The sequence below is a fragment of the Photinus pyralis genome, unplaced genomic scaffold (genome assembly GCF_008802855.1).
Source record: "Photinus pyralis isolate 1611_PpyrPB1 unplaced genomic scaffold, Ppyr1.3 Ppyr1.4_unclustered_Scaffold1942, whole genome shotgun sequence".
Taxonomy (NCBI): Eukaryota; Metazoa; Arthropoda; class Insecta; order Coleoptera; family Lampyridae; genus Photinus; species Photinus pyralis.
The window spans coordinates 696-28,346 of record NW_022171108.1 but is presented as its reverse complement, the minus strand read 5'-3'; the positions used below and the strand labels follow the sequence as shown (position 1 = coordinate 28,346).

Sequence of the window (27,651 nt, the reverse complement as noted above, 5' to 3'; positions counted from 1 at the left end):
AGTTCCTTAGTAGCAACAAACATTCCGTTTTTTTTTGGTTTCTTGCAATAAAAGCATCTTTCATTTCCATTTCGTAAGTACCAGTGCATTGCAGTCACATCTTCATCTTCTCTAGATGACATTGTTCACTGAATTCAATGTAGAAAACGCGTTTCTTTAGTGGAACAACTCCATGCCGCCTTCTTGTGCCGTGACGAAATCGTGTCGCTGTCGCATCGCTGTCGCGCAGCTTTGGTGGGACAATAAGGCCCTTACACTCCTTAAACTGTTACAGGCGCTGTACCAATTGACAATATTAACTTTTGCTTCAGTTGGATACATTGCACACGAACGGGAATAAAAAGACGGTAGCCAAAGCAACAATATTCCAACTAGAAAATTCCAGGGATTACGCTGCTTCCTATACTACTTCTTAATAAATATCACTGGATAACAAAAACAAATTACGAACAGATATATCATTTGCTCTACAGCCCGTTTACATGCTGTAAAATATTTCATGAAAGTTGAAAGTGAAATAACTTTCGAACTGCTTCTTACACTGAACGAAAAACTGACGTGGATATAATAAGTGTATTCGTGGAGCCAAATAAAAAATAATTGAAATTTGTCCAACGAACAAGATTGTTACCGCAGTGCATCATACTACATTAAATTATTATCAGATTTATTAGGCGATTTCTTATTAATTGTATCCATGAATGCATTAATGAAATCAACAGCAACCATTTCGTAAATCGTATATATGAATTGCTTTATTGATTCAAAGATCTTGCTTACCTTACGACAATAAATACTTTTCATATATTCACGCAGAAATGTATTGCCACAAAAACTCAATTTATTAATATGATGCACACATCTATTATTAGTTTTATTATATCCATGGTTGCTTTCGTCAATAACTATTTTTTGTTGGTTGTTCATAGAGTTAATGCAAGCTTGTTCATTGATATAATAATTATTAGGCATTAAATTAACTTCCTAATTTATCGTCACAACCACCGTTTATTAATGTTATACACACGTCAATTATGTACTTTTGTTACGTCAACGATTCCCGTCATCAATATCTATTTTTTGTTCATAGGATTAACGTACCTATTTCATGGAAATAATTCGTTATTAATTAACATATCAAATTTTTCCACGCACACACAACACTTACAAGATCTGATAAAGATCGATGTCTTTGGATGTGAACGTAATATAGGGATACTCCAAAAGTGTGCAGTCAAAATAAAAATACATTGATACCGACCTTTACAAATCCTTTAAACCTAAATTGAAATAAAATTCTGGCAACAGACCATTTTTACTTTGAGAGGCTCTTCCCTATGATAGATGTACTCACTTCCTAAAAGAATATAGGAGCTTCATAAAAACAATCTAAACTTTTGCAAGAAACTACTTGTAGGTATTAATTTTATTCAGACAGCGCTTGAGTAAGAACATGAACTTTAGTATAAGAGACATCAGATTTTATATCGTAAAATTTAGTGGCAATAAAATTCCAAAACATTACAGACTCCGGTGGAAAATTCAAATTGAACAGAAAAAAGATTTTTAAACAAATGTCCACCGCTCTCAAAAAATTGGTAAACACATATTTGATGTCATCGAAATATACATATAATTCAGAAATATTGGAAATTTCTTCACCAATTCCCAAAATAAATGGCTGTATAGCTTGTTTCCTTGTTTTTAAGTGCCTTAGGTGGTCTTCAGTCTCTTGAGGGTTGTGGCCCATGAAGATAAACGACTCTTGAGAGTCTTTGATTGTGAACTTGGTAGTACTGTTTCTTCCAGCTGAGTCCTTCCTCACGATTTTGTTCGTAGGCACCAAATAACCATGAAGCGCCCACAATATTGCGCAGTCACGACCATCTGAAAACAAAAAATATATTACCTACCAAAAGATGATATGTAGGTATGTACTTACTTGGGTTCAATGTGTCGTTATCTTTTAATTTTTCCAACACTGCTTTGATTGATTTATCTTTCACGTGACCTTCACAAGCAAGAAAAGAAATCAGTTTATCTCGGTAAGTCTCCCATTTATTTAGAAGTCCATCCCCTGTTCTATAGAGAACATTGAAATCCATGTCAATCTGCAATATTTTAATAGTTTATTTTAGTCAAGAACTATAATTATATGCAACCTTACCAGAAGAAGTGGGCATAATAATCGATTATTTTTTTTAGAAAAATCGATTTTTAATTAATCGATTATTTTCGGTCAGAGGTGGGAAAGTAATCGATTCATTGATATAATCTAATGACCAATTAGTCGAATATGCGATTTTGAAGGAAATATACAAAAAAAATTGTTTCAGTCCATTAAAAAAATGGGTTATGGGACTAATTTTTAATTATTTCTTGATTAAAGTTTTAAGTTGTTGCATAAAAACTTTTTCTGACAATGCAAAATTTTGGGTTAAATTAAATGAACAGGGAGCACAAGTACAAAATTGTTGCTTTTAGTTCGCACTAGTTGGCAGTCGAGTCACCTTTGGAATTTTTGTTTACATGGGAAATCGAATTTAACTTGAACTTCCAAGGCGACTCGACTACCACTAATTTTTGATCACCCGTTATATTTTGATGATCGCCCAGCGATACTTACCAGTCTATAGCCAGTCGGTTTTTTATAATAAGGCCACTTGTTCAAAATTTCCGCAGTTGTTTGCAAGTTTTTTATTTCATTAAGGCGGTATTGAGAACACGCTTGCCAACATGTGTCAAATTGTTCTGCACTTAAATTGTCATATTTCAGTGATCGAATTAGACAATCGGCTCCTGCTTCTGGTTCTGAAAATACATTGATTAGAATTTTAGATGAACGAACATAATATCACACTTACCGAACACTCTTTCACTATGTACCTTTGTAGATGTACGACTTTTCTTTTTAGGTATAATGTGCTGCGATACTGCCGTTTTGAAGGAAGCTTTTAAATTGGAGAACTTGTTATAAAGTTTACCTCTCTTAGTAGTGCGGTAATATTCCTAAAATATTGAAACAACATTATAGTGAAGTTGTCAGTGATATGGTGCCTACTCACCAATTTTTCTGTAGGAAAGCGTTCCAATATTTCGTTTTCTATTCGATAGCTTACGGCCAGTGACATCGTTTTACCTTTTTCCTCGAAATACTGCGCTATACAGGCAATGAGAGAGGTCCTTTGCTCTTCATTGAATTTATTAAATTTTTTGTAGAACTCTGTCAACATAATACCTTTTGGGGTTTCATTCAAAATAGTGGAAAGCGAAGTTAAGTCGCCCTGCACTGGTGAAAGAGATCTATGTGAGGCAAAATGTGATGGTGAAGATGAGGACGACCTAACAGACTGGGTAGGAGATTGATTTCCACTAGAAATATTGTAAGACTGGGTAAAGTCGCTAACCGATGTTGCAGCAGTCAAAGGAATCCCGATAGAATTTCTCCATTCCTCTAAGTAATGCTCGAACAGGATTTGAGTTCCGAGATCAAAATCCTTGAGAACTTTTTCGAGATGATGTCGTTTGATTACCTTCAAGATAGTAGTTGTGATATTCTGTGCTAAAAGTAATTCGATATAGGTATTTAACAACAGATTATTGTGTGAACGGAGTTTCTCATTATTGAGCTTATGAATTTAGAATATTATGAGTGAATCATTGAGAAAATCCAACCGCGAGCACAATATACTATTTTTTCTTCAAGCGGATTAGCATTAGAGGAAGAATTATGGAAATAAGTGTGAATGAGGAGTAGGTCAAGTTTATGACAATAATTTGAGAGTAACACGTCTAGGTGACATTATCGTGAATTTCAACTAAATCCCAAAGATTGATGAAGAAGGTGAAATTGAAATTCAGATTTTCCAAGAATGACTTTTACCCAACATGATTTGATTAGTAATATGACAATTTCATGTCGCTTGAAGAGAAAATTTATTATAGGTAGGTACATCGAGTGTTGTATTATAATTAATAAATTAACTTACACAATAAGTGATCCAACAGAATTTCCAGTTTCCAGTTTTTGAGCATTTCTAACAGTTCTATGGCGTCTGCATCTTTAGATAACGAAACATTAATCTCGGGTATATATTCTCCATGCACTTCGTTATTTTGATGTTGCAACTGAGACAGGGAAGTTAGCAGTATGTTTTGGTCAAGATTTTGGTAATGCTTTGGGGAATTTTCCCTGAAGTCGGTTCGCAATTCTTCTTCGTGTGGCACTCTGTGGAATATCGACCCGCCGCATATTAGGTCATCGGGCCTTTCAGTTTGCAGAATTTCATCCATTACCTATGTAATCTGTATGGTTAAAACAACAGGTAGTTACTGGTTTTGTTAATGTAAAGGTGAATAAATGACCAAAAACAAACGAGTTGGAATGGATCTAGGGTTCGGGCCCGGTAGCACAAAACCGATTCCATTAATTAGAGTCAACCTACGGTTGAAACACACTAGTTGGATAATTTTGTGCCATACCACGATGTCAGATAAATATTTCATAATTGTGTTTCAGCCGTTGACTCCAAACTCCGGCCTAACCGCTTTTAGGCAACCGGCCCTACTGCAAATTAAAATAAGCCAAAAATGTAAAAGCTATTTAAATGTTTCTTTAAGACAAATATTATTAATTAGGAACATGATATACTTTCATCTGAGTGTAGGAAAAGAGATGAGACAAGATGTGAAGCTTCCGTGTGTTGCTTTTGGGCGAGCTTGGTGAGCTGTCGTGCCCGCGGTCGTGCCAGTACCTTTAAATCGATAGTGCAGCTGCAGATCAACGTCTACGGCTTCAGGGTCACCAAGCTCGCGCAAGAGTGTCATGCGCAGAGCTTCGCTTCTTGTACTCCTTTGGTGTACGATGACGTGGGGGGTCATACGTTTATGCAATGGGTTTGTAATATTCTTTTATTCTGAGCATACAGATACCCCGAGCAGTTTTTATTAAGGAAAGAGGAGGCCCAATAATATTATTCGCAGGAATGAATTTTAGTTGCCCCAAAATATTGGGATCGACGACATACGCAACATAATGAGGATTATACTCAACTCTTTCTAATTTTTGGGCAAATAGTAGAACACTATTCCTGAACAGCGTAATTTCTATTATTTTATAAATGTATATATCTTCCTCAAATGTTGCAATGTAATCCGTTGGTATGATATCATGACCTCGGTACACAATTTTCGAATAAAATTTCAATTCTGTTTCCTTGCTATTTAGTTTTGACAAGATTATATTAAGAAATTTGCTACCTATTTCATGTTTTGGATTCAAACAAACTGAAGACTCTTCTAAATTAGTATCCTGATGGATTAAGTAGTTCGCAAATTTTAGTTGATATTTTTTTGCCAAAGTTAAGCAAATATTTTTTCTAGAAGTTATGCAGTGGGAATATATTTTAAATTGACGATGTTTAGTCTCGTAGTTGAAGCACCACAACTTTCTTAGGGGACCCGAGTTACGTAATACTCTAACAACGTGGACAAAATTATGAAATTTAGGCTTTAAGGTGTCACGAAATAATAGAATATAATCTTCATGGTGCTTTTTAATTTTGTTCTCCAATAATGTAAGGTTAGATTCATGAATTTCAAAACACAGTATAATGTCAATAATCTCAACGAAATTAATGAGGAATTTCCAGACGTCATCATCGGCTGGAACAAAATCTCCCACCATAAGCGGAAAAAATATGATAAATGACATCATTTCCCTTGCAGACATTTTCAGTTTTTTTTTGTCTAAATGAAGCTGCTTAATATCGCCAGAAATATTCCCAATTTCATGACGACCATATTCAAAAGTTCGTTTGCGAGAATTGAGGGTTTCCAAATCAAAATATTTCATTTTAATAAAGTGGGGAATTATGTGGCACAAGTCATAGTGACAGACCCCTTCAAATAAATCATGCATAATATCTACATATGAGTTATCAACAACATGAAATGACGGAATCGAATTCAGAATAGAATTACTTTCAATCCCTGTTTCAACAATATTTTTAAGTTGTACGTCTGACTCATAGTTAGTAACTGTTCGAATCAAGTCAGAATTTTCAGACGTTAATTTCTGGCAGTCCTCCTTTACTGCTTTACAAATTCTACAATAACTTTTACTTACAAATGATTTGTTGAAGCCCAAAAACCCATTTAGACCTAAGTTGTCACCCAAAACTAAGCCTAGAATGAAGTGAACCCGGCGTATTGGATTCAAATTCTGACTAGTTTTAATATCTATGCCATTTATTTCTAGGTCTTTTAACTGCTCTACAAGAAACTCGAAACATTTTTCATTTCCATGAGTTTTTATATCGGTCGATTTTATTGTACCTGCAAAAAAGATATTTTCCACCTTGGAACTCTCCCCGGGAAGACACGGAAATGAATAATACAAATTACAAACAGACTGTGTGCCAGCGTGAGATCCAAGAGGATTATTAATCTCAAAGTCGTCCACGTATAAAAAATAGGGTATTATTGTTTTATTCGGATATAAGGCCATTTTTTGTTGCCATAATTTCCCCTGTACGAAGTTACTGAATCTGGTGTCATTTTTCAAAAGCTCTATATTTCCTAGAGTCCGGAAGAGCAAATCATCTTTTTCGAATGTCTTTCTGAACTGGAACTTTAGTGGCATGACCACACCCTTAATAGTTTTTTCATCATAAACTAATTTACCTTTACGATGGACTGTAGTTACTTGATTATCGATAGTAAATTCTGTTATATTTTTAGCGTAATCTCCCTCATTGAGCCATTTATACAAAAGGTAGTCGGTGTTCAAATGTTTAAATGGATTTCTACATTTGGAAATGAGACCACATAATTCATTTTGGGCACACACATCTAGCTCAATTTTATGAACAGCGAATAATTTAAATAAATCTAATAACGGATCTATCAAGAATTGCTTAGCAGTTTCTTGAATTTCGAAAACATCTTTCCTCGAGAAATTGTTATTGTTGTGAAGGGCAAACACAAATTTCGTAGCGCAATTGGAAATTTTTTCTAACAACAGTTCGGGCTGAAAATTGACTGTGTGGTGAGTATCATTACTCGCAGGTGGATTTTCTAAAACATTAAGTGAGGGATAATTATATAAATTTTCAGCTTTTGTTTTTGTTGACGCCGAGAGACCACTATATAAATTATTCGTAACTTCCATGTCAACGTCATGCTCATGGTTAAGAATATTGCTTTCATTGACAGAAGAGCCATATTTTCACTATTTATAATAACTGTATCGCCCCGTGATTTGGTGACATGTTTTCGATCTAAATGTTTTTTAAAACTTCCTAAATTTTGAAAAATCTGATGGCAGTTAGTTTCGCTACATCTAAATATTGCATTTGATTTTAGGCCGTGAGTACGTTTAAAATGAAAAAATAGCAAAGGTATCGTACTAAAGAATTGTTTACACAAAAAACATAACATTTTGCCTATTCCCGTAAACTATTGGTACCTCTATCGATGATTATTATACACACCGGATAAATTTACCGGGAATAGGGTGGGTATTTAGGTATAAACTTAAATAGTAAGTAGGTATAGGTACTTATCTTAAATCCAAAGGAAACACTTTTTGATCCTTGTACCTACTTGGGTAGGCACCTCGGTGAGAATCTTTGAATCTTAAAGCACAGTTGCACTGATACACAGGATACACTTCTAGAAAATAGACGCACAAGACATCAAATAGTAAGTAACAATAATATGCAATTTAAATACCTACCTATATCACGTTAACAAGTTAAAACACCACTAGCATATACTGATGGCGCAATAAAGACGCTGGACGTAAAGTATACGGCAGGAGTTTTGGCGCGTTTACTTGATGAATTGCTTCATTCATTCATTGTCTATACGATCGCGTTATAGATGCAATGCCCATATTAATTAACACATAAAAGTGTATTCCATCTATGTAGGTGGACATCAATACTATGAACAAATTCATAACTCAAGAACAGAGGTACATTGTTTTAATAAACAGCATTAATATGCTGATGTTGCGGTTTCATAGGTTAACAAACTTTTATATCACTCTAATGTACGCGGTAGCGGTTTTCTGTGATGCACGTTTCCTAATATTAATAAAGGGCCGTACATAACTGTAATAAATATAGTGGTTGTGAGAACACATTATCATAATATTTGTGAATAATTATTGATTAATCAATAACGCCTAAAACATCTCATTAATAAATGAGAATACATCCTACTGATGAACAACATGAATATTTGGTCAAAACTGTGTAATGTTTATTGATAGTACTGATGAAAACTTCATTATACCAATGAAAATTGATTTAATTATTGCCTTTTGTTAGTATTATGTTCAAGATTTCTTTCAGTGTATATATAATTAATAAACGTAATAAAAAAGTAGCCAAAATCGTTCATTATAGGGTAAGGGGGTTGATTTACTATTCATGTGTTACATATTTTTTGGGCATGGACTTTATGAGTAGGCGTATTCAATATATTTTTGTCTGTAGGAGATGGAATTCTATAATTCCCAAAATGGACCAAGTAGTCCCCACAACAGTGCCTCTTTGCAGTTCAAATGATGTTGATAACAATTCTTCTGATAAAACTGGGCCACCTGATTATTTAAGCAAAGGTGAAGAAGAAGCAGTTGTTAGTACTAGTTGTTATAATAGTGATTCTGATACGGAGTTGGACGAACTAGTCCTTGAACTTGAACCTGAACCAATAGCGTCCTGTAGTTATGACAATATAGATAGCAACTTTGTCAATGCAACTGATCCATTTCACAATTTCAACAAAGATGACGAGGAAGTAATTACTACCGTTAGCGGCGATTCTAGTGACGGCACTGATATCTCCATTGAGACAGATCTGGATGTTATCAAACCAAAAAAAAGTAATTGCTTAGTAGGGCGGCGCATAATTGAAATAAAATATTTTCTGGACGAATTAAGATCTTTGAAACACAAAGGTAAGTACATTTAAAACTAAAATTAATAGAGATATAATGCTAATATGTATTTCTGTTTTAGGGTTTGATTGTTCTTTTTTTTGATATGGAGGTTTTATCCGAAAAAATTGAAGGATTTCAAAGTAAAATATCATTTAAATGCAACGTTTGTAATATTATCCAAATTGTTAATACAGAAAATCCGAATAAGAAGGATTTTCCAACAAATTGTGCCGTTGTCGCTGGAGCAATATCAATTGGGGTTGGATATTCTCAAATAAACGAGTTTGTATCATGTTTAAACATTCCAAATATGTCCAATGCAACATATTTACGCTATCACTCTAATTTGAGTAAAAATATACACGACGAAAACATTAAACTAATGAATACCGCTGCCCAAGAGGAAAGAAGGTTGGCTGTTGAATCTGGCCACGTATCTGAACAAGGTGTTCCTATAATTCCAGTGATTGTTGATGGCGCATGGAGTAAACGTTCCTATCGTACAAACTACAATGCTTTATCTGGAGTTGTAAGTACTTTTTTCTATGTTACTGAAAACATTATATTTGCTTCTTTCTAGGCCTGTATAATTGGAGCGAAAACTAAGAAAATTCTTTACATGGGGGTTAAAAATAAATACTGTTTCGTCTGTACTAGGGCAAGTACTCCAGTAGAACATTCTTGTTTCAAAAATTGGGATAGAAGTTCCACGGCAATGGAAGCTGAAATAATCGCCGAAGGGTTTCAATCATCTATTAAAAGTCATAATTTGATCTATGGCAAAATTATTGGGGATGGGGACAGCACTGTATATAAAAAAGTTGTTGAGGTATCCCCATATGGACCAACTTTTGTTGTAGAGAAAATTGAATGCCGAAATCACCTCATTAGGAATTACATAAATAAAATTTCAGAATTGTCCAAAGATACCAAATTCCCCATTCATCTCAGGAGAATAGTAACTAATACAGATGTTTTGGGTCGCTTCCGAAACGCGATAACGAAAGCTATTGCCTTTAGAAAACAGGGTCCTGATGCTGAAAATACAAAAGTCGCTCTTTTAAAAAAAGATATTGAAAATGGGCCAAATCATATATTTGGGGACCACTCTAATTGCGACGGTTACTTCTGTTCTGGAAATAAAGATCAGGTAATGATATTGACGCATTGTTGCACAGAATAATTTTACGTTATTTGTATCTGTTTAGGAAAATTTAGTACCTACATTAAAATTGTCTGGTATTTTTGAACCAATTGTCACTGCAAATCGTAGACTAGCAAATAATGCTGCTAGTTTGTTACAAGATGTAGACACAAATGCAGCCGAAAGCTACAATTCCGTCGTTGCCAAATTTGTCGGTGGGAAACGGATCAATTATTCCTTAAAAAACTCTTACCAGACTAGATGTGAGGCGGCTTCGATTTCATACAACACTGGTGGTGGTTTTCTTGCAAAAGTTCAAGAAAGAATGTGTGGTACTATTGATCATTATACCCGTATATTTCACGAGCGGAAGATGCGAATGTTACATGTAAATAGAAGTAAGTTGGTATTATTTCATTAATTTCTTTTTAATTAGGAGTAATATTTTTCTAGAAAAAGCACCGAAAAGAAAACATTTTGCTACAGCAGACAGTCATTATGGGCCTAGCGCAAACCAACCAGAGGAGGACATGGGCTCAGAATTGTATAAAAAAAAACGTCAAGAGTTCCTAGAAGTTTTACGATGTGCGGACAAGAAAAAGATTTGTATGGAAACGGCATCGCAATCAAAGTCCAACCTTTGGTATCAAGAGCGCAAAAAACGAATTACCGCTTCAAATTTTGGCAGAGTTTGTAAACTACGCAAAACAACTTCCACCGCTAAGCTAGTTTCACAGTTGCTTTACACTACATTTGCCGGTAACAGTAGTACAACATTTGGTTTAGAAAATGAAGAAACGGCAATTAAATTATTTCAAAATGCTCATAACGTCAGTGTAACGCAAAGTGGTTTGGTAATTGATGATGAATTACCATATTTGGCTTGCTCCCCGGATGGATTAGTGGGTAACAATTGTATAATAGAAATCAAATGTTCACCAAAAAGTGGGCCCTTATCTCCATTGGAAGGCGCAAAACAAAAAAAAATTGATTTTTGTGTAATTGAAAATGGCAAACTTACACTCAAACGAAGTCATAATTACTATTACCAAATACAAGGCGCATTGCATATTTGTAAAAAACAACTGTGTTATTTTATAATATATACATTAGGAGGATTACATGTGGAAACCATTGAACGGTAAGCTAAGTTCTAATTTTCAAACAAAAACAATAAAATTATTTTGTAGCGATGACGATTTTTGGGAAACGAAGATGAAAGAAAAATTGGCCGACTTTTATTTTAATTCGTTACTGCCAGAAATTATCGATCCTAGGAGATGCCGCCAACTTCAATTGCGAGATATTTATAGCAAAATCTAATAGCTTTTTTTATTGTCATTGTTGTCATTTTAATAAAACATATACAATTTTAATTGAAGGTAATAATTACTAGGTGTTTTAATTTAGCTGCTTATTAGTGATTAAATAATACAATGTGTCTAATGATACCATTATTTTTCTGCAATACAATACAATTTTCAGGTAAGTGAGTAGGTGCAACTAATTAGCATTCCATTTACCTCTTGTAATACTTTGGGAATTCCCTAATCCCTCTTACACATTTCAACTTTTAGCCTGAAGGCAATGTGTCATTTCGGATTTTTATGCAGATTTCATCAAACTTTTACTCCTCATAACGCAATTAATAAAAAAGTTGAAAAGAATTGTTCAATATGTAGCAATTCTAACGCTTAATTCGAACTTATTGTCGGAAAGATTTTTTTGATAACTTCATTGGTTCGCTAGATCCGTTAATTACATAAAAAACGTAAAAAACGATCCGGCAAAATTTTCGCCGCACCGTGTACATTAATATCCAGGTTCTAGAAATTTGTAGACTTCAACCCTGATGACGTTATGAGGGTCGAAAGTTTGTAAAAGCATGATGGGTTGCCTAACCCCTCTATAGAGGACCCTCGTACTCCTGAAGTCGTAAATGTCAGCAAATACAACCTGATATAATTATTTCTACTCCTTGCGTTAGGTTGGGATTGCGAGCATAACCCTTGCGACGAAGATTTTATTATTTGTTTCCACAGCCTGTTCGTTGATTTAATTACCTATTCACTGTTCCGGTTACGCTTGTTTGAAAACATTGCCGATATCTTCAGTTTCCATTGATTTGTTAACTTACGAGTTATACACACACCTCATACTTTGAAAGAAAATTCAAATTTTAGCGTATTTTTGATTCTCAAAATGGATCTTATAGTGTCACTAACTGTCGGCTGTTTGGGGGCCTTTTGATCTTTTGATAAATCGATCGAGATGTCGGCAACGGAATATCGTAAGACTTTCGGATGTTCGGCATTATATTCGTATTCTCATGTTATTCCTGCGTCGTTTAGTTTGAAATCTGAAAGCCATTCCTGAAGTTGACAATTTATGCATTCCCTTTAAATGTATCCATTTATAAATCGATCGAAATCTCGACACCGAAATACCGCCTTGGGGGTTTTCAGTATTAGCATTATCGAGTTATTCCTGCATTGCTTAGTATGAAAGGTAATCTGCTTCATCGCACACAGATATAGTGGAGGTAATTTTTGTTACCAACTTCCGCCACTCTCGATCCGATACCGGTCATAATTCCGAAACCATTGCTCATAGGTATGTCATGCGACCATTCGTTGGAAAATTCTCGATGGTGCATCGTACTGTGTTATCCCGATCCTCTTCGGCCGCCTTCGTTTGTTAGCATACCTTAAAGTTTTTTCGAGGGATTTGGTTTTGTCACGAAATTGTTCTGGAGGGGTGTATAGTCAGCGAGTTGATGGGTAAAAATGCTTTCAAGAAAGTAAATATTTCAGCCACTCGTTGGGCAGCTGTCGAAAAATCGCATCAAAATGCACCACTTTGACCTCCTCCGCTCACACCCGCGTGGTCTTCCTACAAAATTGACAAGGAGGGGCTGTGTCGGTAAAAGATATTCCTAGATTAACTTGGTTTTTGCATGAAATTGGCCGAGTGTTAGTGCTGGAGTGGAAGAGAAATTATAGTATAAAATGTCTTAAGCGAAGGAATGGTTATTCTTATATCAGTTAGCTTGAACGCTACTGATCTGCCATACCAAAAATGTGCATAAGTCTAGTAATAGCAGAGAGTCTTTTTTACCAAGTTTATACAAAATTTTAATTTATATCTCCCATGAAATAATTGCTGATAGAGATACTATGCGTATACGGACGGAGTGTTTTAGGAAAGTAGACTACAAACTGAGAGGACCCAGGTTCGGTTTCCGGTGCCGCCAGACGATCTTTTGCGCTTCCGTGGTTTGGATTCTTGTTGAGGCTTGGTGACCTGTAACATAGATTGAGGGGTATCCTGGGACGCTCCCTCTGGTTTATTATTTAGATCAATCTCAATTTCATAGGAGCGTAAATTCGTCCCTCTAGCCTGATCTCTTTGGAGTAGGTCATTCGAGAACGGCCTACCTTTTGCTAGTCAGTGTGCTGCCAATACCCTGCAGATGCTCACCCAATCAGCGGTCTGACCCGACGACACAGTCGATTGATCATGGGTGGTTAGCCATGACCTCCCGTCTTAAACGAATTCCGACCAAAGTAGTGTGTTGTCGCCACTTCAGGTAACTCAACTACCAGGATCCGTTCATCCGCCATTGCGGGTCGCCTCGAATGGTACAAATAGGAGGGTGTGTTGTATTTAGTCTGGATTCTCATTTGGAGCCGTCATACACCCAGTCGAACCTGGCGTTACACGCCCCCTTGATCGCTGTACCACAAATACGACAAGGCCCAACACGCTAAAATCACAAAAAAATGGATTATTAAAAAAATGATCGTTAATATAAAGGTAGCATTTGTGTTGATAATTTAGTTGTATAGACTTTTTGAAGTCATTTTCAATGATTAAAAATTTTAAAAAGCCCTGCGAACATTTGAAACAATAATAAAGAATTTATAAAAATTTGGAAGAAAATATGAACACGACAAAGTTTCGCGTCAAATTTAACAAAATTCAGGATATAAAAAATTTTTCACAAATTGAGAGGAAATAAAAAACATAAAAATTCAAAAACTGATAAAAATTTAGAAAAATTTGTACAGCGTAAGACTTCACATGCCGGTAATCACTGCAAGTCACGCGAGTTCTATTATCACTCACTGTAAAATTAGATGTAAGTAGGTATATGAAAGTTCAAATTAACCAGAATTCCATAAAATTAGAAAAACTTAAAAATCTCCTGAGTGCAGTGAAAACAGCATCATGGTATCACATTCCGTTCCCAGTTATGGATCATTTTAGATACGCTAGTCTGCATAAAATTTAATTTGAAATAGATAAATCAATCCGGTGAGTGGGGGCAGAATACATGTACCGGGTGACCCAATAAGACTGTTCCTCGGCCATATCTCGAGAACCGTTCGTTGTATGACTTAGGGGTAAAAAACCTGCTTTAACTTCTTAACCGTTTGACCAATTGTAACAAAATGCCGAATTCAAACGAAGAAGCATTTAATATGCTGGCTATATATTTTGAGTGTTTTCAAAATGCGACCATCGTTGCCCGCATCTTCGATTTGCGTTTTCCGAATCAACCACGAACCATCCCCGCCAGCATATTAAATGCTTCTTGGTTATAAATCGGCCATTTAGAAAAGATTACGAATTCAAAAAACTGCACTTTCTGAATGTAAACACAGCAGAATAATTTACAAATTACGGCTGTTATTATTTTATAATGCATCGTGTTTCATTTGTTTAATTTTCCAAGGCCTATCTAAAAGTGTAGGGTGCTTTTCCAAACAATCTTTCGCTCCATCGACAAATACCTACCGGAAATATGTCAAACGTAAATTTAAGATAGAATTTAAGCATTTTTATTAATTAATTAATCTCGTTTTCCCAATATTTAAGGTTAGGAACGATATTTTCAAAAACCGGTTTTCACGGGCCTCTTTGGAAGTTATTTGGCTACTTTTTGATAAAGAAAAAGTCATATCATTCCATTTGATTTTTTTGATATTTTTAGGATTTTGGATCATAGTGTCAAAACCAGCCCCCTGGCGAAGAAGGATTCCATTTTTTCACCCCTAAGTCATACGACGAACTGTTCCCGAAATATGGCCCAGGAACAGTCTTATTGGGTCACCCGGTACACATACAAGCCACAATAAATTCTATATTTGTCTCAAACAAGAAGGGCTAAAAGTTAAAGGGGCCGAAACACTTTTAAACCAGGTGTCAAATTCTTGACAGAATAGCTTCCTAGCTGAAACCAAAAATTGCCAACATTATTCGTTTAAATTGCTTCAGAAACAAGATCGTTACGTTTTGCACATATGCAACACAATTTTTTGACTTTGACAATTTTTTTCTCCGTTTTTTGATAATATAACCCGGCCCAATTTTTTGTAGGTTGTACACAGGAAAATAAGGTCAAATAATAGAATAAAAATTTTAGGTTGCTATTTGAAAAAAAAAGTTCGATGCCGTTACGGCGCTCCAAAATTTTTTTTCAAAAATTCGGCCCGTTATTTTTCTGTTCGGTATGCCTAAACATATATACAAAATTTCAACAAAATCCGTCGAGCCGTTTTCTCAGAAAATTGCCAACAAACGTACGTACGTACGTACATACGTACGTACGTACGTACATACAGACGGAAAAATATTTTATTCTTTAAAAGTTGCTTAAAATGGTCTAAAACGTCGACATTTGATGAAATTTTGAAATGTTCAAAAAACGGCTATCGCAATAGCTACCTAGCACATGCTAGGAAGCTAAAAAAAGTATGTGACATTCAGCAGTTTTTAATTTTTTACGTTCCGTTGATCAATAGCGCATAAAGTAGTTTATTTCAATTCTGTTTTAAATCAGATAAGATGTCACCTTGTGGATGACAGAAGTAATTTCGTTCAAAATTACTTTGTATCATTGATTTTCTCATTTTCTATATCCTTATAGGAGACACCCACAGTCCCAATTTGTACAGTTTTTCATTTTGTACGCTGGGGAAACAAGTACAATTCGTCGAATCTCGATGTAAAAGTAATAAAAATCTACCTACTCTATGTATAAGGTATAAGACTGCTAAAAGTCCAGAGTTTTATACTCGTGTTCTTTATCCTTCGTTATGTCAGTCTGTATTAATAAATTTATTATTAGCAAGGCAAATAAAACAAATTGGTATTGCGACAAGGAATATTTAGTTTATTTGTAAATAGATCGCGTAGGTAGATATTTTGCTGTTTTTCCATATGTAATTAAGTACCTATAACATGCAGGGTGTTCATTTGGAAACTTCCCAGCACTGATTAAAGGAAAATACGCCGAGACACGCCAAAAGATGTATCAATGAGAACGACTTTTTCACCAAAAACTACTTCGCCCCCTTTCACCCTCTGCCCCCAGGGTCTTTCCGTTAAAAATTTTAAATGACAAGTGGTATCAACGAGGGTATCAAGTAATAGCTTGTTTGAAAGGTCTTTCGAAGTAATTTATTTTAACGTTTGATTTTTTAAAATCGGTCGATTCGTTTTCGAGAAAATTAGAAAAATCTTTATTTAATTTGTTTAATCGGCATATCTTAATTTGTTCAGATTTTTTTATTGTAATCTTCTGTGACGCTTCTTTTCGTGTAGTGTTGCTCGCTTCATTGAATACGGATATTTTAAATATATTATAATCCCGTTGGATATATCGTATATATTTTAAGATTTATTGCCCAACATTCCATTAATATCGAATATTTCTTTCAAGGTTTTTTTCCTGTTCCTCCTTTGTTTTCTACATGAACATCACGAATATTACGATCTGCATCGATATCATTTGTAAAGAAGTATCTACGCGGAATTTGGATTTGGTTTGCCTAAGATTGCACATTATGCATCCGCCATTTTGGCATAGACAGTGACGTAGTTGTTTCAGTGGAGTATGTAAAAATTATTATAACTTGAAGACTTACTTATTCTTCCAGTATTTAACTGCAAATATTATCGATTACCTTTTGAAGACTATTTTAATCGTTGAACTGCTTCGAAATAACATACGAGACCGTTTCGACACGGACACTTCCGATTTTAAGTACCTATGTTACTTTTTGTCGTTACGAATTAATTCGTGCTAGCTTAATTACATCGTTTATTTTAATTTTTTTACGGGGATATTTAGTTACTTTGATTTGTAAATTAGTTTCTTGAAATTACGTTACGTTTATTTTTATGCTTGCCGTTTTGTATAGACAACTCGTTATCAAATCAAAATTTTGCATTTGCTTTTTAACGTCAATTGATTGCTTTTTTTATTCGAGTTACCCGATTTATGCCAAACCTTAATTTTCGTCTCGTACATCTTATATGCCGTGCTGTCACTATTCCTGTTTTTGTTTTTGTGGTTGTATCTGATTGTAGTAGAACAGCACCCTTCTGAGTACCGTGAGCTAACGTTTGTGCACAATGGCTTTCGTACGGTCAAATGGTAATCAGTAGGTATATTTCTTTGATAGTCATTTAACAAATATAGCTCCGTTATTTCTTGTGGAAGCCTATTCCGATATTTATTACTTCTCTGACTACTGAAATGACTACAATTACTGTTTATTTTTCACCCTCTTCAGAACAAGGACCGTGATTGTGTGTCATAACATTAAGTCATTGTTTTCCAAAATGCAGGAACGATTTCCGTAGGAATATGAATGGTCCCGTAAAATTATACGGCATTCCGATACTTGAATCAGCCATCAGGTATGCATTTCTATGAAAGTGTTGGACAGAGCGCATTACCTCTGCAAAAATTCACAAAAAGTTTTCTCCAGGGAAAAGTTCTAAGAGGATTGAAAATGCGTAGGAGTTAAGAAAAAGTGAAAAACTGGAATCTTCAATAAATATATGAAGATTCAGAAAACTTCAAATTTAACATATCAACCAAATATCAAGGGAAAAAAGCTGAGCATTCAGAAATCCAACGCAAAAATTCGGTGAAAAGTGAAAATGTAAAAAAAATAAAACTTAAAACTTTAATAAAGTCAGCAAAATTCACAAAACAAGAAATTAGGAAGAAATCAAGGAAACAGGAAGAACCTTGGAAATTCAGAAGAGTTCTTGCAAAAATTTGTGGAAAAATTAAAATTTATAATAATAAGCTGTGGACAAGAATTAATGTTGCCAGATAATCAAAAAAATAAATTTCAGAACAATCCAGAATCTAGTCCAGAATAGAATAGAAAAAATCGAAAACTTAAAAAAATAGAATTAAAAGTATGCACCTTGAAAATTCATAAATATTTTACAATTCCACGAAAAAATTCAAAGAGAGTGAAACATGCAGATCGAACAAGTAAAGAAAACGATACTAACCAATGAACGTTCTAGATTCTAGGGGGATGGAAATTCACCTCGCACAAAAGAATTACAAGATTGGAGAGGTTTGAAAGTGCGTTTCAAATAGAACAATGCGACTAATGGACAGTTCCACTAGAAAAATCTTTGAGGTTGAATGAAATGTACGATTTCCTTCGCTGACTTAAAAGTCTGAATTTAGAGTTTGAAATCCAATTCAGAGTACACTTCGAAATCGAACTGTCGATATTCGTCTCTGCTAATTTATATGGGGACAGCCAAGAACAGTTACAACATTGATAGAACATAAGCTTGGACTTGAAAGCAGTGCTAATTCTGTTTGAAAGAACATAGCATCCTTTCGAGCTGTTTGTTGAAATCGTGTAGGCGCACTTGTCTCTTCATAGTGCGCTAAAGCTACTTATACCTAAGACGTATATTTAAAACAAAATTAAGTACATTTTGAAAGCAGTGTATTGTTGGAAATACATGTTTAACATCAAGCAAACTGGAGATAGCAAAGTACCAGCTCCAACCTACACGCTGAAATCTAATGGAAACATTTGTTAGTAATTGAACGCAACAATCAATACACATTCAATGTGGCTGCTATAATACCAAAATCTTGATTTTGAAAGTTAATTGTTCCAGTCCTCTCGCTTCACTCTATTGTCAAATGCAATTTTTTCATAGATAATGAAATATTACATTCCAGCTCAGTAAAATTGAATTGGCCTTTGAGAATATTTCGACGGAATTTAACGCTCTTAGGGGTCGAATAATTTGCCGTCTTTTAAAAGAGGCAAAATATGTTTAGCTTTAAGGAGTGGCGGCGATAAATCTAATTCGGGATCTGGTTTCCTTAGTAAACTAATTTGATTTAGAACCACTCGACGAGTCCGTAATTACGTTAACCGCGCGACCAAGGTGTGTACGAATAGAGGCGATATTGTTGTAGAGGGTGCCTACCATTTTTAATTAATTCTATTGTCGTTTAACGTCACTCGGTACCTATTTTCGTTTTTAGATATCGTAATTAATACTGATGATTCAATTCGTCTTTCTCGATAGTCGTACTTTTCTATCAAATTCAGGTAAATTGGCGGGTAAGACAAAAGATTCCTTATGCAAACATATGAAAAGAAAGCTCATTTTTAATTAATTGTGTATAGTTAGTGCTCTTTTTATGTTTATTGGAAAGATTGGTAATGCTACGGATGCTTCACCTTTTAGTTTAATTATGTGGGCAGATGAGATCACGAAATTATTACTTTTATTTAAATTGATAAGACTTTTAAGTTGATAAAATGTGCAGGTCATCCTTTGTGTAAAATTTCTTTGTCTTTAGATTACTTGTGTAGGTTTTCATTGTTCTACGTTTTCGCATAGATCGCAGTCAGTCAGTGCCAACTTCCTTATTTATGAAGATATTTATTTGAAATTTTAACCATAGGTGCGTCTAGTAAAGAAAAGCATATCACATGTAGTAGAAACCGAAAACTACAAATGTCATTAGCAAAGGCAAACACATCGCACATAGCAAAAATCAAATGCGCACATGCGCACACTGCAAAATGCCAACTTTTTCATTTATGGAGATATTTCTTTGAAATTTTAACCATATATGCCTCCAGTAAGGAAAAACATAACGCACATAGCTATGGCCTTTTGGGAAGTACTGATCATTCATGGAAAATGCGCTGAATTTACTCGCCTTAGGGCGAAAATCTTTTTACTTGTTTGTATTTTTTTTTGTATTTTGCATTTCAACAAAACGGAAAAATATCTTAAACCTACAATTTTCAAATAACCAAATATCAGAAGTTGCTTCGTGACACACTCCGTGTAGATCCCTTAAGAATTTTTGTATGTGTTTAATTACAACAAAAGTTAAAAAAAATATCTTAAAAAACGTTAAATCTGCAAATAATCTAATGTAAAAAACTTCTTGTTGTCACACTCCGTCTATTTTCATTAAGGTTTTTGGGATAAATTTCCATTTCAAAACAAGTTAAAAAAAAACATCCGTCTGCAAGTCGATGGGAGAAGAACAAAATTCTTTCTTTCAACAAAAGCAGGTCTAAATTCGCAGACTTCCTTCGCTCTTTTTAATCTAAGCGAGATTGCTCATTTTGTTTTTCTTCGAGTACTGAGATATAGCTCAAATCAAAACAAGATTATTACACAACCGTCCACTTTCGTGTTTCATCCCTGAAAAATGTCTTATAGGCACTTCTCGGCTTAATTGAATTTGTCGAATTTACTGGCCTGGATAAGACACTAAAATCGCATGTTACATGATACGTATTTGAAGTTTAATCAAATTTTATATATTTCTGTAAAGTAAAAAGTATATTTTTACTCATATTAGATTTTGTTCCCAAGCAAGTACTTTTAAAATACCTCTACATAAAATTCAACGTATGCGAAAGACGCAAAAGCAAAAAGTTTAAATAAGGGCGCCTCTGCCTTTGATGGTACTTTGCTAATGGATTTGTAAATGTTGTGTATACTTTAGCTTCAAAATCTGCGAGATGTTCAGTTTAGATTCATTTTCTTCCTCAACTTACTTCAACATTATTAACTCTTGTACCTATCTCTATACACACTAATAACATAATATGACCATGCTTGGCAAAACTAGGTAACGTTAATTTGGTTAAAACAGAGTATCCATAAATTTTCCCACGTAAAACAGGGTCCTTTTTATTCGCGCTTTAATTGATTGATTATAGTTTCGCGGTTTCGCGGAGTTAATTCGCGGCCTCGCGCTCTGATTGGTCAATTATGCTGGAGGTTTCGCGGATTTAAATGAATTAATTTAATTCGAAAAAATTAGGCTTTGATTTTGATCAATTAATCAATTCTGGCACTCGATTTAAGCAATTAAAATTCGGGGAATCGGTCAAATTTGTGGGCGCGGCCATGCGATTCTCATCTTTATTAGGTAGAATTATTCGCGTCTTTTAATTAGCTTTTTGACTTGATCTTCTATTTAGCGGATTTAATTAAATTAATTTAATTAAAATTGTATTCAATATTGATATCAATTTGGCGTATTTCAAAATGGCTTCGCCTGCGATGACATCACAAATCTCTGTTGCTCATAAGAAAATTCAATCTATAATTTGTCGCACTCACTATTTAAAATTGGGAACCACGATTTATTGACTAATCGGTAAAATTGTCTCGTCCGATATCAATTGCATAAATTGATCTCACGAAATGTGTGCAAATACAATCAGTAGGTATTTTCCATTAGCACACTATTTCTGTTTTACTCATAATAAATTCTAACCTGTCTCTGTCGTACTCGCTCTATTGAAAATTGGAAAATTAACAGTTCTGTAAACACAAACGCAAAAAAATGTTTATTTATATTTATTATCAAACCTTAAATGTAATTAGATTTATTTAACACATTTAATTTCCAGCTTCATCAGTAGGCGTACCGTTCCTAAAGATGACATATATGTGTGAAATCGGTATGTGTAATGATGATAATGTATGTTGATTTACAGGGTGTTACATATAAGTATGTAAAAAAAATTGGGTGGTAGAGGGAATCAAAACAAGCACTTTTTCCAAATAATCCGAGGGTCCAACGTGTTTCGTTTGGGAGCTACGTCCAAAAAAGTGGTGAAATTTGCATTTCTCTCTCCGTTGGCACGTCTTTGAATAGGTTTCGGTCATGCCCTTTCCGATTTTGCAAAAAAAATTTCATAATTCCTGCCACGAAAGGGCGCACTCCTAAATGAGGATGCGAAAAAAATCTGATTTCGACGAAATTGGGTACTATCTGGGGGTTTTTAAACATGAAAATCACGAATCAGAAATTAGTTTTTGAAAATTCGAAAAAAAAATTCCACTGCATTTCTTGGCCGGAAAACGAAAATGGAGAGAATTTCACGAAATTCGTTGTGTATATACTTGATGACTTAAGGAACAAAATTGTTCAACAGTTTTTTAAAACTTTTCAACCAAACCATTTGAAGATTGGGCCTTCGGGCCACCAAGTGTCCCCCGCCTACTAGTGAGTGATCTAATTTCGCAGGTAGTTAATTGAAAATGTTGCAAATAACAAAACAATAACGATTTAAGTCAGAAGAGCTTTCCTAACCGTCCAGTTTTTTTCAAGTCAGTAACATTTCCGCCGTTGTTTGCTAGAACAGTAGGTACTATACTAGAACCGTCCCTGAGATAGTGGTAAGTATATACTGCGTCCAAGATAAGGATGTCTATCATAGGCATCTCCGAAACCAAAGAAGATACGACGATGGTCAAATTAGAGAAAAGTTCCGCAATTAAACAGTTATTATAATGGTTTAAAGAACCAAAAAATGCCGATTACTTCTGAAGAACTATGTACGGCACACACAAAAATTAATAGTCAGAAACTGTTAAACTGTTGGGTTCAACAAGATGGTGCACCCACGCACAGCGCCCTAATCCTGCAAGAATACCTTTTTTTTTGGCTTGAATCAGTGGTCATTCAACCAGCTTCGTTATGTATAGTTTTTTTTATATAAAAAAAATAAATAAATAAAAAAAAAGAATACCTATCTTTTAAATTTTCCACTTTCCACCAAATTTGTCCAAGTACGATTAAGGTGTTGTGCGCGGAGGCACCATCATTTTGAAACCAAAAGTTTGCAACCTTTGGTTTTTTTGTGTTAGTTGTAGTATAGTTAGTTGTATTATATAAAAAATGCTACTCAATACAGTATGTACTTTTTTACGGGCTATATAAAAAAATAAAGTTGATGATAATTTCTCCGAAAAGAAACAGTGTCTTGTAAAGATCATTAAGTGACAATGAGAAAGTATGTTTTAATTTGTTGTATCTGTACAAATAACATCAGAAAAAAATGAAAACGAAATCGTCAAATTTCGCTTTTTCTGGCTATCTTCAGAAGTTTTTGGAATTTTGTGGTTTACTTTAAAACCACAATTATTGTTTGATCTGAGACCCCTCTGATCTTAATTCTTTTACCATAAGAGATATCGAAAAAATGTAGGAGTAAAATTGGGCACAATTACTATCGCCATGTTTCTAAAATATGTCTGCAGAGTCGTGCTGTATTCCAGTAGCGTATCAAACTTACGTTTTTTTAATGGAACCCCTACTCGTTTTACCGGCTATACTTCAAAAGTACTTATTTTTGTTTATGATATATATTATGATACCCTTAAATTTAATGATTTCGCTGTTATAACCTTTTTTCCTCAAAATTTAATCGTTTTTCAGAGAAACTATATCGCACCGGCGGTTTAGTTTTAAATTGAAGCACAGGCTAAGACCTCTTCCCCTTTTACATAATTTTTTTTTGGTCCTTTATAAAAAAAAAGAAAATTTTGGATTGCCCTTCGCCAAAATGTCCTATTTTTTAAAATCTCAAATGGAACCAACTTAAACAAATTATAATAATAATAATAATATAATAATAATAATATTTAATATGTGCCATTACGCAGTATCTGCATTTACACTTGTCATTTAACCTAACTTTCCTACATAACTATAACACAAGACAAAAATGATTATATTATGTCACAGGTCATAAGAAGTTATAAACTTAACGCTTTTACCGACGAACAAAATTCCTCAAAGGTGTAAAAGGCCTTTGACAGAAGATATTTCTTTATACAGTCTTTAAATAGTTTTGCGGGGAGGCATCTAACATTTACAGGCAAAGAATTATATAATGTCTTCGCTTGGTATTCACATCCGTTCTGGGACGTTGTCAGCCGGCAGTATTGGATAGTTAAATTATCCTTATTACGGGTGTTGTGCGTGTGTTGTTGGCCATTCCATTTGAGACTGTCAACGCTATCTCTTGCGTAGCACAAAGCTTGTAATATGTATACGGAGGGGAGCGTCAATATTTGTAATTTAATGAAGACTTGCCGACAGTCTTGCCTGTATCCTAGACCAGCTACTACGCGAACTGCTCTACGTTGTAGTTTGAATATGGTGCAGGCCGATGCACTATGTCCCCAGGCTAATATGCTGTAGCTTATGATACTATGTACTAAAGCATAATATGCGGACACTGTTACCTGTTGGGAAACAGTTTGACTTAATCTACGTAACACATAAATTGACTTGTTGCACTTGGCCCTTACGAAATCGCAATGTTCATGAAAGTTTAAATGAGAGTCCAGCATACACCCCAGAAACTTCGTGAACTTTACAGTCACATTGGCGTCACGTTTTAATGAAAAAGGAAGTGTTATTGTTTTGTTCGCATTGAGTCCGAGTTTATTTACCGCACACCAATTTTTAATAGCTAATAATCCGTGTACCACGTTGTCATAAGCCACATGATAAGAAGAGTCTGCTGAAATTAGCGTAACATCATCTGCATACAGTATACAGCTGACGGTACTAGGAAGTATGGTCGGTAAATCGTTAATATATAATAAAAATAGCAGTGGGCCCAAAATTGACCCTTGCGGGACCCCACTGGTTATTTGTAATTGTTCAGATGTCTCATTGTTGAACCGAACGCACTGCAGCCTGTTTGTTAAGTACGATGAGATTAACTTTGCACTTGCATCACTAAATTTATAAATCAATCTCAGCTTTCTAATAATAATGTTATGCACTACACAATCGAATGCTTTAGAGAAGTCTACAAAAGACACGATTGCGTACTGGCTCTTCTCGTAACTATTTAGAATTTTAGTAGTAAGGTTGATGATCGCGTCTGAAGTGCTTTTTCCTTTTCGGAAACCGTACTGGTGGGCATGTAAGAGATAGTTGGTTTCTAAGTATTTGATGATTTGGTCACATAGTATTTTTTCAAACACTTTTGACAGTACAGGCAGGATCGAAATTGGTCTGTAATTGTCCATGCTCTCTGTATCACCTTTCTTGAATATAGGGAGTACTAATGCTATTTTCATTAGATCCGGAAAAGTATTAGTGTTTATAATCATATTGGCAATGGTCGTCAGCGGTTTCACGAAAAGCGATATATTTCTTTTAATAAGTTTGGTATTGAAGCCAAAGATATCCCTAGCATTGGAGTTTCTTAATTTATGTAGCACATCGCGCACTACCACCTGAGACACATTGTTGAAGTCGAATTCACTTGTAGCAGAAGAGTCGACTCTGTTACAAATTTGGTCCACGGATGTTGTCGGATTTGTTGCTTTGCTTCCTGCACTGATGAAGTGTGAGTTAAATAGCGTCGCTGTTAATTGAGTATCTGCGTTCACCTTTTGTTGTCGAAATGATTTGATTATGTCCCAAGCTGCTTTGAACTTATTTTGTGAATTTTTGATGTACGTGTCATTTGCCTTTATTTTAGCCGCTTGTAGCTGTTTCTTATATTGGGAAGTCAGAGTCCTTTTCATTTGCAGTAATTTGTCGGAACCATATTTTGAATATAAACTATTAATCATTTGCAAATTACTCCGTATTTTTGCCAGGTTTTCGTTAAACCACTTGATTCCATTATCTTGGCGTCGCGTACTCAACTTTCTGAGTGGGTAGCTATGCATGTAGAAATGTTGTACCGCATTAAAAAAGGTGGAAAATCTGGAATGAGGACAAACGTTATTATTTAGTAGAATAGCGTCATCCCATTCCTTCATCATTGCAAAAAAAATTTCAGATCCTTGTGGTGTTATAGGTCGATAAGTCGTAGCAGCGTATACGTTAGGTCGATTTTTATTTTCAGTTTTCAGCTTGATGGATTGGCCTAAGTGGTCCGATATGCCAGATTCGACGATATCTGTTGAGTAATTTTCCAGAGAAAAATTTATAAAGATGTTATCCAGACAGTTTGTTCTGCGCGTAGGAGAGCGAATGGTCTGAATAAATCCGTATGACGTCATAATATCATTCACAACTTGTGCTTTATGGCAGTTTGTTCCAAAAAGAACATTAAAGTCCCCAGCAATGGCTGTATGATAAGACTGGATCATTTCCAAAACACGGACAAGATTGTCACAGAAGACTTCGAAATCCCCTGCTGGAGAACGGTACATAGTAACTATAACGGTCTTGCAGTTTAATTGAATGCAACATACTTCACAATGTAGCTCAATTGATGCATTATTGATGTGGGTTAATGCCGTCGCAATGCGATCCTTTTTGCTGAAGATGAGAACACCGCCATGCACCATCTTTGTCCTACAGAATAAGGAGGTGACCTGCCACTTATCAATAATTAAGTTTTCCAAAATACGGCAATCAGTGAACCAGTGTTCGCTGATGCAGATAATGTCATAACTTTTATCACAAATAAAAGATTCAAATTCTATCAATTTATTTGTGAGACATTGGATATTTATATGTAGGATCTCTAGATTGAGAGCACGATTCCCACCACACCCCCTAGGACTTGTTACTCTTTTGGAGAGTGTGAGGCTTTTTTCATAAAAAATACGATTCACGCATGTTCCCACAGGCCACGTTGCAGGATCCATGATTTTGGAGAGGTGTTTTTCTAGGACGGTTACTTTGAATGAAGAGTAATACTCAGGGTGCTTGGATGATAGCTTTTCGCATATTACTTCAGGAAACTCTGTGCGAAGATAGTTCCGTACCATGTCTTCAGTTGTTTCCGGATCTAATTTATATACGTGTGCATATACGCGCTTTTCAACAGCTTTAATACTTCCCGTCAGTTCCGTATTGCTTTTGTTGCCAACAATAACTTGTCTTGTTGATCTTTTGGGTCTAACAACGCTCCAATTTACATATATATATATATATACCTATGGATAGCCGAAATAACAAAATTTCTACTAAAAATTTAGGACGATACTGCAGTAGTTATTTAGTAAGAAAATAATTAGGGCTAACAAGCCTTCTTTAAACTAATGGAATACCTTCTAGGCCAAAAAGTTCTCTAGTTCTACATTGTGGTCCAAAGATTCAATGTGCAAAACCATGATAAATGTAAACGCGAACATTTCCAAATATGTCAAGTTGACAGCGCCTACAGAAGATTACCTTTTAGTAAAGGTTAGATGACACCTAATTGTACAACTTTTTAATTTCGGATTCATCAGGACACAAAAACTCACGGTAGATGTAGACGTATTTGCAGTCATTAGTAAGTGCGATGGAGTGAATTTTTTGAGCTTGTGCAGAAATTATTGCAATATTCGCCCCAAGAATATGGTTGAGAAGGTGGCAAGAGGTTTCCACCACCACAGTCCCCAGCGATGGGGGTGTGTCCACTATTAAAATTAGTGAGATTTCTAATTGTATAATTAGTAGTCTTAAGCTTTCGAA

At 35.0% G+C, this 27,651-nt stretch overlaps 4 protein-coding genes across 5 annotated transcripts; 2 read left to right on the top strand and 2 right to left on the bottom strand.

The window, feature by feature from the left end:
* Positions 1-1,419: 1,419 nt before the first annotated feature.
* LOC116181772 lies at positions 1,420-8,258 on the bottom strand. 2 transcript variants are annotated; one of them, XM_031502202.1, is made up of 8 exons: positions 7,739-8,255; positions 7,562-7,674; positions 3,990-4,296; positions 3,066-3,562; positions 2,865-3,009; positions 2,627-2,811; positions 1,943-2,111; positions 1,420-1,887 (listed from the first exon to the last, which is right to left on the bottom strand). In XM_031502202.1, exons 3-8 carry the CDS (start codon positions 4,291-4,293, stop codon positions 1,427-1,429), a joined length of 1,761 nt encoding a protein of 586 aa, XP_031358062.1. In that variant the 5' UTR covers positions 4,294-4,296; positions 7,562-7,674; positions 7,739-8,255; the 3' UTR covers positions 1,420-1,426. The 2 variants fall into 2 exon arrangements, with proteins under 2 accessions (XP_031358062.1, XP_031358061.1); XM_031502201.1 differs by lacking the exons at positions 1,420-1,887; positions 1,943-2,111; positions 2,627-2,811; positions 2,865-3,009; positions 3,066-3,562 and having other exon boundaries at positions 4,294-7,674; positions 7,739-8,258.
* Positions 8,259-8,836: 578 nt separating this feature from the next.
* Positions 8,837-10,355, top strand: LOC116181771. Its single transcript, XM_031502199.1, has 5 exons — positions 8,837-8,968; positions 9,030-9,479; positions 9,531-10,100; positions 10,159-10,309; positions 10,351-10,355. The coding sequence occupies exons 2-5, from the start codon at positions 9,054-9,056 to the stop codon at positions 10,353-10,355; spliced, it is 1,152 nt and encodes a 383-aa protein (XP_031358059.1). The 5' UTR covers positions 8,837-8,968; positions 9,030-9,053.
* Positions 10,324-11,470, top strand: LOC116181773. The gene is made up of 3 exons (XM_031502203.1): positions 10,324-10,492; positions 10,548-11,235; positions 11,285-11,470. Exons 1-3 carry the CDS (start codon positions 10,420-10,422, stop codon positions 11,415-11,417), a joined length of 894 nt encoding a protein of 297 aa, XP_031358063.1. The 5' UTR covers positions 10,324-10,419; the 3' UTR covers positions 11,418-11,470.
* Positions 11,471-23,966: 12,496 nt separating this feature from the next.
* On the bottom strand, positions 23,967-27,108 carry LOC116181770 (the record flags this gene model as incomplete). The annotated part of the gene is given in 1 exon segment (XM_031502198.1): positions 23,967-27,108. A coding segment is annotated over 1 exon segment (3,142 nt), but the record flags the coding sequence as incomplete, so codon positions are not given.
* Between the last annotated feature and the right edge of the window lie 543 nt (positions 27,109-27,651).

Coding starts and splice junctions, on each gene's coding strand:
- LOC116181772 (XM_031502201.1), bottom strand. CDS start 7,171: ATGGAAGTTACGAATAATTTATATAGTGGTCTCTCGGCGTCAACAAAA.
- LOC116181771 (XM_031502199.1), top strand. CDS start 9,054: ATGGAGGTTTTATCCGAAAAAATTGAAGGATTTCAAAGTAAAATATCA. Junction 9,480..9,530: donor ACAATGCTTTATCTGGAGTT/GTAAGTACTTTT, acceptor GCTTCTTTCTAG/GCCTGTATAATTGGAGCGAA. Junction 10,101..10,158: donor GTTCTGGAAATAAAGATCAG/GTAATGATATTG, acceptor GTATCTGTTTAG/GAAAATTTAGTACCTACATT.
- LOC116181773 (XM_031502203.1), top strand. CDS start 10,420: ATGTGTGGTACTATTGATCATTATACCCGTATATTTCACGAGCGGAAG. Junction 10,493..10,547: donor AATGTTACATGTAAATAGAA/GTAAGTTGGTAT, acceptor ATATTTTTCTAG/AAAAAGCACCGAAAAGAAAA. Junction 11,236..11,284: donor CATGTGGAAACCATTGAACG/GTAAGCTAAGTT, acceptor ATTATTTTGTAG/CGATGACGATTTTTGGGAAA.